Raw genomic sequence first — 13838 nt, forward strand, 5'->3', positions numbered from 1 at the left:
GACTCAATGATCAAGGATGCTGATTTTTTTGTTTGAAAATGGAATGGTCACACACCAACAATGCTGATGAATATGTATAGATTAATTTCTGTTATCGATGTATCTTTGGAGATCTCATATGTTGTTGCTGTGCTTCACAAAGTCTCCTAGTCTTGTTTTCTTATAAGGGAAATTTATTTAATTCAAGGTTTTACTCCTACTCTTCTTGTGCCCACTGCAATCCAAGTCATGTGAAGCATGTACTTCTCTATTCCTGTCCACCGTGATATTTTGTGGTCAAGATGCTGGAGCATATAGCCCGTGCGAGATTCGATTTGTTAGTCTTAATTCTAGTCTTAGATTCTTGATAAAATATTCCAAGCCTCCTTGCTCAAGGATACTTCGTCTTATCTTCTTGCTTAACCTTTTTGTGGTAGTGAAATATAGAGCTCAAACAACTTAAAAATTGTATGTAAGTAATTGCAACATTTTTACATATAGACTTCAGCAACCAAAAGCTGGCACAGTGTAATTCCCATCCTTTTCTGCCTCCTTTAATAAGACAAGTGTTTCCCAGTTATTTTTTCTTTTTTACTCGTTCAAGCTAAGAATTAAATTATTGATGAGGGAATTTCATCAACAATTGTCTGTATCCATGTATATTGAATGCGCTGACGTAACACTAGAAAGGGTTCATATCTATATTTAAACCTGATCGAGGGATGCTAGAATGTTGCTAGCTTTTATTCATCCCAGCTTCGAGTCCTACAAGGTTGCACGTATGAACGACACTCTAATGGTGACTCACATAGTCACATCATACAATGGCATGATGCATTGGGATATCAAGCCTTACAAGTTTAATAGTAGATATCATCCTCAGCCCCACAACGATTCCATTTTGTGCTATCCTTGTGCGACGAATGCTGGAATCCTCAATGTTGCTACGATTGTACCATTCTTTCCAAAGCATATCCAAAACATCATTTATGTATCTTTTTAGTTTATGTGCCATTGATCTTGAAAGCGATTGACTAGATGATTTATATGTGAATGAGCTCCAATGACTCTGTGTGAAGGCACATATCAATATATATGTTTTCCGTTTTTGCTAATTAATCTGTTTTCTAATCTATATTGGGATTGATCTCTTTTAGAAGTAACATAGTCCTGCTGCTTGTAACCTGAGCTCTGATCATTCAAACTGTATCCACTTTATGGTTGATCACCCAAATTAATCGAGAAATACTTCAGGTGGGCGCTTTGCGCCTCAACCCTCCGTTGATTCTTCATTGAAAAAAATATTGAATCCAGAAGATATGCTCTGTTTCTTCTTCCTTTTGTGTCCCTTATTTACACAAGTTTTGGTTCCCCTGAACTTTGTCAATAGTAACAGCAGCCGAGTTGAAGCGCTATGAGTTCCTATCAACAACTTCAACATCAATCTTAGGGCACTATGCGGATCCTGTGACTTCACAAATTCCTCGAAATCCTCTGCTAGTGTTTAGAATGTAGAAATGATTCTTGGTAGTCCGATTATGTCTACTCTTGTTGTGTGCCACCAGAAAGCATATTCTCTTATTAGGGTCTAAGCTCCACTTCGTTCAACTAAGTACTCCAGGATAATAGAGCTCTCTGGATGCATAGAAATTTCATACTGAGTGTTTTTTACTCATGACATAGTTATTCACGTGTTACACAGAAAAAAAAAATGCATATAGTTCCCTACTCATGACATAGTGTATTCATTGTTACACGGAAAAATTATAGATATAGCTAGTATACCACTTTATTCAACGTATAAAATACGTGCAAGAGACAGGCTTTGAAATATTGTTTGGTATCCAATCTAGTCCTAGCGTGGAGAGCGCTTGACAATGTCTCTGAAACTGTGTATGTCCTTGGACTGACTTCGTGGATAGGGAGGGGTTGCTTTATTTGCCTTCGGAAGCTCTCTGAATTAAGCTTGATTTATTTGCCACCAATATATTAATTTGGACTTTTCTTTTGAGGAATCAGGAGGGGTTGCCCCCTACTGTATATCTATATATATATATTATATTGAAAAAAGAGGAAGAAAGTAATATATTAAGCTGGATATTATTATTATTGCCACTAATAAAATATTTTAATGCTTACAACCTCGATTGCTCAAATGCTACCTATCATAAGATAAGACATGAGTATGATCTGAAGGTAAAAGAGAGCAATCTTTTATGATTCACTGGACAGGGCCTCAGCAAGATTGAGGCCTCACTTTGTCAATGTCATTAGACATGTAGATTACAAGCTAATTAGTTTGAGAAGATCCTGTCATCGTACCCTCCCACTCTATCCACATCTAATTACTAACCTGTTCCTTAAAAAAGTTACTAACCTCTTACTCACTTGATCGCTTATTTGCCAGCGATAAATACTACAGCGAAATTTCTTTCTAAAAATAATCTGGATCAGGGACATTTTTCCCGAACCTAAACCGGCAGAACTGCCCGTTTTGTTATTAACAAGTAATAAACGATAAGACTATAAAAGCAGATCCTAAAAGGAAAAAAAAACACAAAGGGGAAGCACGGCATTGAAATCCTGACATAAGTGGCAGTGAGGCAACTACCTATCTAATAATACTGATTTGTCTCCTAATATGCAATCAAGATCTGCACCTTAACAAAATATACTCGGAAAACATAGCTGAAATACACCATATCTTTTTACTGGCTATGTAAATGACAAGAAGCGACGGAGGGCGGAAAACGGTTGCAGAATTACATGCCACCTGAGAGAATGGAATAACAGGATGAAACGGTGGCGCATAACGCCAATACAAATGATGTTGCGCTGATCATATAAAGCACTGGATCCACACAGGACTCACCCAAATCTTCCTCTTCCATCGGTCTAGAACTTGGGACGCAGGTGCCCCCCTTGGATGAATTGTGAAGGTTAATGTTGCCCATGTAACTTTCAGTGTTGAATGTGCTGAACTGACCTGAGCATGGTATGCATCCTGACAAGTTGTTATATGCCACTGAAAATACCTCCAATGACCATAACCGCGTTAAGTTCCCTGGTATTTTTCCACTCATCATTGCGGGACAAGTCCAGGCTTTCTATTGCACTCATGTTTGCAATGGTAGCTGGAATTCGGCCAGTGAAGAAATTGCTTGATAAATTGAGGGACTTGATGCTACTCAAATTTCCTATCTCAAATGGAATTTCTCCTGATAGCATGTTTGCAGATAGGTCAGTGCCAAACATCAGATTGAGAAAACTTCAACTGTATATGTGAAAATTCCCTTTAGTCGAGAATGTGAAGCTTTGGAGTCCATACTGGCTGGTAAGCATAAAGGACAGATCGTCATAGTCGATATTAGGAAACGCCACAACGAGTATCGAATCGGAGATTGAGGACAGAGCTTGTGTGTCATATGCACCATATTCAAATGAATTGTCTCCAATGCACAATGGCAATGAACCCGCGAGTTTATTGTGCGAGAAGTCAATTATATTTAAGTGCCGGAGATGACAGAGCTTTGAGAAGATCTGTCCCTCAAACATATTCCCACCTAACAACAGTAACTTCATCCAATAAAGATAAGCTACCCATTCAAGATCACCCATGTACTGATTATATCTTAGATCCAGAGCTGCAATATAGGAACTATTGACAAATTCACCTGGGTAACCTGAGAGTGAGTTCCAAGATAAGTTCAGGAAAATAAGTGGTAATGTGCCGATACAGTTTGGTGTAGACCCTGAAAAGTTGTTGTTTGACATATCTAGAAGCTGGATATTGGTTAACTTGCAAATAGCAGGGTCAATTTCACCATTTAACCTGTTGCTAGCAACATTCAGAACTTGCAATGAATAAAGATTCCAAAATGAAACATCGAGTTCACCCGACAACTTATTATTATGCAAATCAAGAACGTTTAGATTACCCGACAAATTACTGGGGAGAGTTCCTTCGAAATTGTTGCTGTCAAGGTACATTGCCCATGCAATGGACAAATTGCTAGCCCCGCCAAATATAAGACCCCCAAGGTTATTGTTTGACAGCTTCAATACCAGCAGAGAATAGTTGATGAAAAAGCATGTCGGCACATCTCCTGTGAGTTTGTTGCTCGAGAGGTCCATAATTCTCATCGTGGTGATGCTGCATAGTGATGGTGGAATACTTCCTAAAATGATGTTACCAGAAGCAACTAAAACTACCAGACTCTGAAACAATAAGCTGATATTGGTTGGTAGCTGTCCTTCCAAATGGTTCAGAGATATATTGATGACTCGGAGTTCAGATTTATGCTGCCACAGTGAATCCAATGATCCAACTAGTGAGTTGCTTGCAATGTTCAGATAAGTTAATGTTGCTTCACTGTTAAAGATCCAATCGGGAATGCTTCCTAATCCTACCAAGTTGTTGTTAGACAAATCAAGGATTTCCAGATGACGCTGTGTGGGTAGGAAATTTGGCCCTGTAAGTATGCTCTTGTCAAGGTCACACCCAGACAGCATAGGTGCTCTTAGTTGAAATATAGGTACCAGTCCATGGAACTTACAAATCGGCATTCCTGCTCTGCTCAAGCATACAGTGTTGAGCATCGTGCACTTTCTCAGCCAGAAGAAATCAAACGTCCCATTTAGATTATTATCTGATAACTTGAGAGTCTGAAGCAACGGCGAGATATTAGAAGCTGAGCTTATAGGTATATATCCTCGAAGGAGGTTTCTTGAAAGGTCCAAGTATTCAAGGAGTGGGAGCTCAAATAAGGATGCTGGGATGCTTCCGTTCAATTGATTGGATCTTAAACGCAGTTCTCGCAAGTTTTTGAAATTTCTGAAAGCTAGTATCATGTATGCATACAGTAACGTAAGTTTTTTTTAGAAAAAATACAGTGAAGTAAGTACACACAGCAGGTCAGCAGAACCGCAAGAAGCAACTGAAAAGGTGAGGTTTGCTATACCTGTACTCTGAAGAACACCACTCATGCTGCTTCTGTCAAGATTTATAACTTCGAGGGAAACCAGTTTGCCAAGATATCCGAAGATATCAGTACTCCCTAATAAGTGGTTGCCACTGAGGTTGAGATAACGAAGCTTAGTTAAGCCTTGGACCCCTGAGAAATTTCCCTATAATAAACTAATTATGACTATGCTACCTTGGAGTATACAAAACCTGAGAAGAGAAAAGAAAAAGTGGATGCATGCATGGAGGAAGTTATTACCATCAAAATCTTCTAAACAAGCGTAATTGTAAGACAAGTCCAGCAGCTCCCGCGGTATGGTTTGCCATGTTTGAAAAGTTGAGATCTAGCACTCGTGTGCTGTCGTCGTTGCATCGGAGTTTCCCAGGAGCAGAAGTTGTCGCTGCGTCCCCATGAAGCCGGAACAGTATAGTGCGCCTCGTAGCTACGTGTGTGAAGTGTGAAAGCTCTGATTTTTCTTGGACCATGACTTCGCTGTTCAACAGTTCCGTTCTTACCCGGTAGATATACCCACAATACAACAGAAAGTATTACTTCCTCCATTCTAAACTATCTCCATTCTAAACTATTAGTCGTTTTGGTATTTTTAGATACGTAGTCTTTGCTATGCATCTAGATATACGTTATATCTAGGTATATAACAAAATTTATGTACGTAGAAAAACTAAAACAACCAATAATTTAGAACGGAGAGAGTACGTTACTTCGAGAAACAACTCTCATTATTTGAGCAAATAAAACGAGAAGGAAAAGTGCAGACACCTCGCTTGGAAGTCGGACCCGGGGTGTGGTGACTCACTCTGGGCGTTCGGGTTAGCCCGAACTTTCGGGTCGGGTTATTCGGGCTTTTGAAAGTTCGGGCTTTCAGAACCTAAGCCCGAAATGGGCCTGCATGTACTACTACCCGAAAATTCGGGTACCCGAGAACTTCGGGTTCGGGTTCGGGTAGCCCGTACTACCCGAACTACTCATGCTCCTGGAGTCCTGGAGGCCAGAGGGGGGCGAGCAGGGAGGCGCCGATGGCCCCTGGTCCGTGCTGGCGTGTGGCGTGCTCCTGAGCGGGGAGGCCGGCTGCGGGGGGCGGGGACCAGGGAGGCCGGCAGCGGCGCGCGGGGAGCGGGGAGGCCGGCGGCGGGGGGGCGGGGAGGCCGGCGGCGGCGCGCGGGGAGGCCGGCTGCGGGGGGCGGGGAGGCCGGTGGCGGGGCGCGGGGAGGCCGGCTGCGGGGGAGTGGGGAGGCCGGCGGCGGCGCGCGGGGAGGCCGGAGGAGCACGCGGCTAGGGTTGGGAGTTGGGAGTCGCTGCGTCTGGGAGGCTGGGGCCTGGCCGCCTGGGAGCTGGGAGCCTGGGACTGGGAGAATGGGATGCCGGGAGAGTGGGCTGGGCCATGATCCGTTCCGTGGGCCGTGAGAGGGAAAGAAAAAAAAAGTATGGGCTAAACGGGTAGTTCGGGTACCGCGACCCTAAACCCGAAAAGCCCGAAATTAGTTCGGGTTTTGACAATTGCAACCCGAGAAACATGTTCGGGTATCGGGTAATGGGCTGAATGGGTTCGGGTTCGGGTTTTTCAGGTTTTGGTCTTCGGGCTCGGGTTTTCTGCCCAGTGTGAGTGGTGACTGTGGCCTGTGGGTGACGACTTGCCAACGGGTACAACTCAACTCAACCACCCCCATCCTCTGACTCTTGCAACACTGGAGTAGCCGTTGAGTGAGCATTTTAAAGGATTAAGTATCAGAGGTAGGAGCTGTGCACGAAAAAACGGCTTGACCACGGCAGCTCGCGCGTGCTGCTGCCAGGGTCGCGTCCCCTAGAGTAGCCACAGAGTACGGCGGCTGCCGGCGAGCCAAGGAGCTTCTGCCCAGACTGCCAATGCACCATACTCCCCAAAACTCCGAATTGGCTAGCTCAAGAAGTTTCTGGTCTGTACAGTACTAATATAACTAAAGCCACCAGTCGCCACCATTTTCATCACTTCAAGAACCCAGAGCTCTAGCAATAGCTCCAGTGCTCAGAAGGTACACAGTACACCTCTTCTGCATACTAGCACTTTGGAGGACGTTATGCTCACTTGATAGTATAATTCTCCCAATGAGAGTAAACTTTGTCCTTACACTTCGGATCCATTCAGACCGGCATGCTTGGGCACCTCGATATACAGGCAGAGCTGCCTTGCGTATCACTCATGCGCTGCTCCTCCCAAGGGGAGCACGGAGCATGGTATAGCCAGCTTCATTCCAACGGGACACCGGAACAGTTAGTTCAAGTGGCAGCAGAATTCTTGGACACTTACCTGTGACCTGTCTGCAGCATTTCGTCTTCATAACTTTTTTTCCGTATACCGGCACACAATTGTTTGAAGCGTAATAATGTTTATGTTCTTGGATCAAACAAGAACTTCTTGTGCTATCATCATGCTGGTTAACATGGACAGGAAGTTTGAGCCCCGGCTGGCCGGCTCCCCAATCCCCATCACCATTTGATAAGCTATTGAATGCCTTCCATCACCGATCTCTAAGCTTGACGAGCTTGCGTTGATCCGCCGGAGCTGAAAACCAAAACTATTCCAGCTGAACACCCACATCTCTGCGCCAGTTTCCACCTTCGGCTCCGTAACCAAAATTCAGCGGCACTGAAGTCTGCGAATAGCCTCCTCTACGCTCGATTATTTACGCCATTATCCATGGTCAATCAACCCTTCGATCCAAAAACTTACACCTTATCCAAGACACCAACTTGGTAGTACATTCCCAAACCAAGCTTCTTCCTGCAGTGCAGAACCACTCTGGAGCACGATTTCATTAGAAGCAGTTTATAAAAGATGAGGAGGACCATGGGGAATCTCTTTGCTCACAACCTCCGTTACTAGTTGCGTGTCGCACTCGCTACTGCTGCCCCAGAATGGCGAGCCTCGTGCTCTTCCTCATCCTACTCGTGGCCGCCATGTCGACGCCCGCCGCGCATTGCCACGGCAACGTCGGGTTCAAGCTGAAGCTGACCCACGTCGACGCGGGCACGTCCTACACCAAGGTGCAGCTCCTCAGGCGCGCCGTCGCCCGGAGCAAGGCCCGCGTGGCGGCGCTGCAGGCCGTCGCCGCGGTGGCGGACCCGGTCGCCGCGGCGCGCGTCCTGGTGACGGCCAGCACCGGCGAGTACCTGGTGGGCCTGGCCATCGGCACGCCGCCGCTCTACTACACGGCGATCATGGACACCGGCAGCGACCTCATCTGGACGCAGTGCGCGCCGTGCCTGCTGTGCGCTGACCAGCCCGCGCCCTACTTCGACGCCAAGGCGTCCGCCACGTACCGCGCGCTGCCGTGCCGGTCGCCGAGGTGCGGGCAGCTCTACTACCCGGCCTGCTTCCAGAGGGTGTGCGTGTATCAGTACTACTACGGCGACAGCGCGTCCACCGCCGGCGTCCTCGCCAACGAGACCTTCACGTTCGGCGCCGGCAACTCCACCAAGGTCCGGGTGCCCAACGTCTCGTTCGGGTGCGGCAGCATCAACGCCGGCGACCTCGCCAACAGCTCCGGCATGGTCGGCTTCGGCCGCGGGCCGCTGTCGCTGGTGAGCCAGCTCGGCCCGTCCAGGTTCTCCTACTGCCTCACGTCGTACCTCTCGCCGACGCCGAGCCGGCTCTACTTCGGCGCGTTCGCCAACCTCAACAGCACCAACACCAGCTCCAGCTCCGGGTCGCCGGTGCAGTCCACGCCGTTCGTCGTCAACCCAGCGCTGCCGAGCATGTACTTCCTGTCGCTCAGGGGCATCAGCCTGGGGACGAGGCGCCTGCCCATCGACCCGCTGGCGTTCGCCATCAACGACGACGGCACGGGCGGGGTCGTCATCGACTCCGGCACGTCCATCACGTGGCTGCAGCAGGACGCCTACGAGGCCGTGCGCCGCGGGCTGCTGTCCGCCATCCCGCTGCCGGCGATGAACGACACGGACATCGGCCTGGACACGTGCTTCCAGTGGCCGCCGCCGCCGAACGTCACCGTCACGGTGCCGGACTTCGTGTTCCACTTCTACGGCGCCAACATGACGCTGCCGCCGGAGAACTACATGCTGATCGCGAGCACCACGGGGTACCTGTGCCTGGCGATGGTGCCCTCCGGCGTCGGCACCATCATCGGCAACTACCAGCAGCAGAACCTGCACATCCTCTACGACATCGCCAACAGCTTCCTGTCGTTCGTGCCAGCTCCGTGCGACATTATATAGAGCTTTTCTTGTGAGTTCTTGCGTTAGACTTCAATAAATTCGCTGCTGGTCGTTGCTGCTTGGAATGTTACCACCGTAGAGTAGCCATTGCATCGCGCTGGGATTCTAGTGTTGTATCATCCCCAATTTATGTAGCTGGAAATTTAGTGTGGAAGCATAGTCATTTTGGTAATTCTCGATGCGTCAATTTTTTCAAAAAAAAACTGCAAAATCCCCTTCGTAGGAGGGTTCTTAAAAACTAAATTGCATCTCAATTTCTTGCAGTATAACACTAATAATCTTGAAAGCTTCCATCTCTACATTGTCAAGGTTGACCTTTGTATGTATTGTTCTCTCCGACAGCAGCTATATATCACGCGCCCTGCGAATCAATATTCCATTACCTGAAGAAGAGATGCGTGTGCCCTGATGGAATAAATAGACCCAATATATGCTAGCACATATACAGCTCATGCGTGGAAAGATATTTTTTATTTTTATTTTTTCTATTTCATTCCTCACAATTTTATTTTCCTTTCTCTTTTTTCCTTCTGTATATATTATTTATTTATTTCCCTGTGTTTCCTTTCTATCATTCTAAAACTGCGTCTAGATATTCTTTCTTTCTTTGAATTGCCATCCGTATATTTTATAAATTATATCATCCATCTTTATTTCTTGTATAATTAGATATTAATAGATCTATACTTATTTTTTTCTATAGTATAAAACTATTTGTTCTCGCGTGCTCAATGTATACTAATTTATTTGCATTGTAGATTTATTAGTTGGTATATGAAATGATTTATTTTCTTTATATACTAACTTGTTTAGTATGTGTATATATATTTATAAGAATAATTTTTTTATGATTTAGATGCATTTATTCTACAAGTAAACTACGTGTAACTAATTTTTTTAATACCAAATTATTTGTTCGTTTTGTAGACTAAATTATTTAGCGATGCTGACTCATTTATTTTTTATATTCAATTTTAATTATTTTACCTGTATAGCCGGATGTTCGCGATGTTTAATCTTTTGTCCGTAGTGCATCATGTTTAGTAATTTTGTTCGTCCGAAATGTTCATCGTGTTATTCAAATATTTGTTCCTAGTAACAAAAAATATTATTTAGTATTAAAGAAAATATTTTAAAAAAATTTCATGCAAGCATATGCAAGCGTAGTCTTGCCATAAGAAATATAATGGTGCAATCCAAATTTAATTTGGATTTTCGGTTTAGTATTTATAATTTAGTTTCGAATTTGCATGCACGTGGGTGATGTCATCATATCTATCTTGTTTTAAATACACCTAGAATCTCTCTCCTCTCCAACTGATAAGCCTAGATAATAAAAATGTATAGATAGCTTCAGTGATGAAGTAAGAAATTATCGCTGAAGTGACAGCCAGCCGCACCCGTTCTCCCTTAAACTGTCTCCAACGGGAGACTCTAAACCGTTCTCTACCATATATAGAGAAGATTCTGTTCTCTACATGCTCCAGCAGCGTTCTCTAAATGATCCTCTAAAATAGAGAACGCTACAGGTTTCCTCTATATATAGAGATTCTCTCTCCTCTTCTCTATTTTTTCTTTACATTTTAAACACTGGATTAAATAAAAATAAAATATGTCCATAGCATTTGAGGCATGATAAATACGTACGTACAAAAATTTGGAACAAAATACGTTTCTAATATAGGGTTTAATGTATAGAGAACGAGATTTAGAGAACGTTGTTGAAGAGAAATGAGATATAGAGGAGAGAATCTTGTAGAGAAGTCTGTAAATGACGGAAGGACACTTGGAGATAGCCTTTCTCGTTTGGTCTGGCTCCAGGTGTTGACCTTTCTACATGGTCCTTCTAAACAGGTGGGCTAAAAGGCCGTGTTGGTAAAAGCACAGGCTTAACTGGGCCTGCACCATGCGTACATACTACACTGAGGCCGCGCTTGCCTCTCGTCGTCGCGTTACTGCACTGGGCTTTAATTAGCTCCGCTGACATCTTAGCAACAGGCCCAAATACACATGACGTTGGATCTTTGGCAAACGATCCTAATGGCATCTCCGGCCGTGAAATTAGTTTGCTAGCTATGGAGCTTGGACGGCAGAGCAAATTCACTTGCCCGGGACGCGCTGGAGTGATCGCATTCGCCCCCATCGAGCTCGCCATGGACGGCAGGGCAAAAAGGTTCACTTGCCCGGCGACCATCCAATTTTACCAATGCTCCTGCCGTGCCCCAGAACCCATTTTTCACACAGCTTTAGCTTCCGTTGTAGGGTGTAGGGTTTAGTACCATAGAACCGAACAATCCTTGCTAGGTCACTGGTGGTGCCAAGATGCTGCTACCGGGCGTCAGGCACCACTGATCCAAAGCAATCGCTTTCCACGGCGAAAGCCACCGTGCGCCTGCGATCGGCATGACACCATGTTTTTTTTTTTGCGCCGTCATGCGAATCAAGATGACGGCCACGACCCAACCACCGGGAGAATTAGCACGGCTCGATCGACTTCCGTTTTGGCAGCACGGCCCGCGCGAGCCGGGCCCGTGCGGCGAGGATCAATGCCAGGCTCGCGCGCGTCCTGGGCAAGGGCCTGTCGGCGGCCGACGCGCCGCTCGCCCCGCTAGGCGACCAGGGTCACTCGCTGACCGTGGGCGTCGGCACGCCGCCGCAGCCGCGCACGCTCATCGTCGACACGGGCCGCGACCTCATCTGGACGCAGTGCGAGCTGTTCCGTTCCCGCCGCGCGGCGCCGGCGGCGGCAGGGCGGCAGCGCGAGCCTCTCTACTACGACCCGCGCCGGTCCTCCTCCTTCGCCTTCCTCCCCTGCTGCAGCAGGCTGTGCCAGGAGGGCCAGTTCAGCGACAAGAACTGCACCGGGAACAGGTGCCTCTACGACGACGTGCACGGCAGCGCAGAGGCCGGCGGCGTCCTCGCGTCCGAGACCTTCACCTTCGGCGTGCGCAGTGTCAGAGATCGCCGGGGAGACGCTGTCGACCACAGCGCCGGCGAGCTCACGATCACACACACAAACTCACGCGAAATCGGAACACAGAGAATGCAAGAATACGGTCTCGTTTGTGCTGTGAAAACTTAAACAGCCTTTTTTCCCTTCGATTGATTTGCATATATAGAAACTGATTATAGCTAAGTCGGAATCGTCACCTCCGACATGCGCGGCACGCCCGTCATCGGCGCATGCCATCCCAGACGCCTAGTTCGTGCCGCACGACGCGCTCCCTTGCGAACGCAGCGCGAGTCATAGCACAAAACGCGCACAGCGGCCACCTAACAGCCATGCGCACCTTCTTATCCAACAAACGGAAAGAAAACGCCTAAGACACTTGCACAAGAATATTCAACATGCAGCAGGGTCTCCCTCCCCCTCGGATTCGGCTGCGGCGCGCTCTCCGCGGGGAGCCTAGCCGGCGCCTCCGGCCTCATGGGGCTCAGCCCCGGGACCATGTCGCTCGTGTCGCAGTTGTCCGTGCCAAGGTTCTCCTACTGCCTCACTCCTTTCGCCGAGCGCAGGACCAGCCTGCTGCTGTTCGGAGCAATGGCGGACCTGCGGAGGTACACGACGGCAAGGCCGGTCCAGACCACCTCCATGCTGAGCAACCCGGCAATGGAGACCACCTACTACTACGTGCCGCTGATCGGGCTCTCGCTCGGGACCAGGCGGCTGCGCGTGCCGGTGGGCAGCCTGGCGATGAAGCTCGATGGCACCGGCGGCACGGTCGTCGACTCAGGCAGCACGCTGGCGTACCTCGCGGAGAGAGTGTTCAGGGTCGTGAAGAAGGCCGTGCTGGAGACGGTGAGGCTGCCGGTGGCTAACGGGGCCGTCGAGGACTACGAGCTCTGCTTCGTGCTGCCGGGCGGCGCGGCGAAGAGCGCGGTGAGACGCCGCCGCTCGTGCTGCACTTCGACGGCGGCGCGGCGATGGTGCTCCCCCGGGATAACTACTTCCAGGAGCCGAGGGCCGGGATGATGTGCGTGGCGATGGGCAGCGCGCCCGACGACTTCGGCGTGTCCATCATCGGCAACGTGATGTAATCATCAGTAATAATCCGATCTTCCTTTTTCACGCGTTGGATCCATTGCAAAATGCAGATTGTTTTAGTTTTTTACGAAGCCAAACTTTTCTAACTTAGATCAATTTTATATGGAAAATACACCAACATCTTTAACATCAAAATGGTTTTATTAAATTCCCAGCTAAGTGTGTCTTGGTAGTTTATTTATTTGATATTGTAGATGTTAGTAAATTTTTGTATAAAATTTGTTAAAAGTAGAGAAGTTTACATAGGATAAAACTAAAATAATTTATATTTTGAAGAGTAAAATGCACCAACGGTTCCTAAACTTATAAGGGTGTGTCGTTTAGATTCTCAACTCCGAAAGTGCATTTCTGGATCCATAAATTTGTAAAGGTGTGTTCCTTAGGTCCGTCATCTGCTACGCCATTACTCATGTTGAATTGGTGACTGATGGATATAAGCTCGTCGTATATGCGCAAGGTTCCCAAGGAGCCTGCAAATTTCTTCAACCAGGATTTTTCTGTTGTTTTGTATCTTGTATGAGCCGATAGGGTTTTCCATGCTAATAAGGTGTGTACATAGACTACTATAGAACTCTGAATAAAATTGTTAGGGGCTGTAGTCTATATCACACCCGGGC

The 13838-nt window shown here is 47.1% G+C and overlaps 1 protein-coding gene and 1 pseudogene across 1 annotated transcript; both read left to right on the forward strand.

Moving 5' to 3' along the window:
- The first annotated feature begins 7856 nt into the window (after nucleotides 1-7856).
- On the forward strand, nucleotides 7857-9299 carry LOC112897899 (aspartic proteinase nepenthesin-1-like). Its single transcript, XM_025966294.1, has one exon. It carries the CDS (start codon nucleotides 7857-7859, stop codon nucleotides 9174-9176), a length of 1320 nt encoding a protein of 439 aa, XP_025822079.1. The 3' UTR covers nucleotides 9177-9299.
- A 1952-nt stretch (nucleotides 9300-11251) lies between these two features.
- On the forward strand, nucleotides 11252-13214 carry LOC112898313 (annotated as a pseudogene).
- Nucleotides 13215-13838: the final 624 nt, after the last annotated feature.

This window comes from Panicum hallii, chromosome 6 (genome assembly GCF_002211085.1).
Source record: "Panicum hallii strain FIL2 chromosome 6, PHallii_v3.1, whole genome shotgun sequence".
NCBI classification, from domain to species: Eukaryota; Viridiplantae; Streptophyta; class Magnoliopsida; order Poales; family Poaceae; genus Panicum; species Panicum hallii.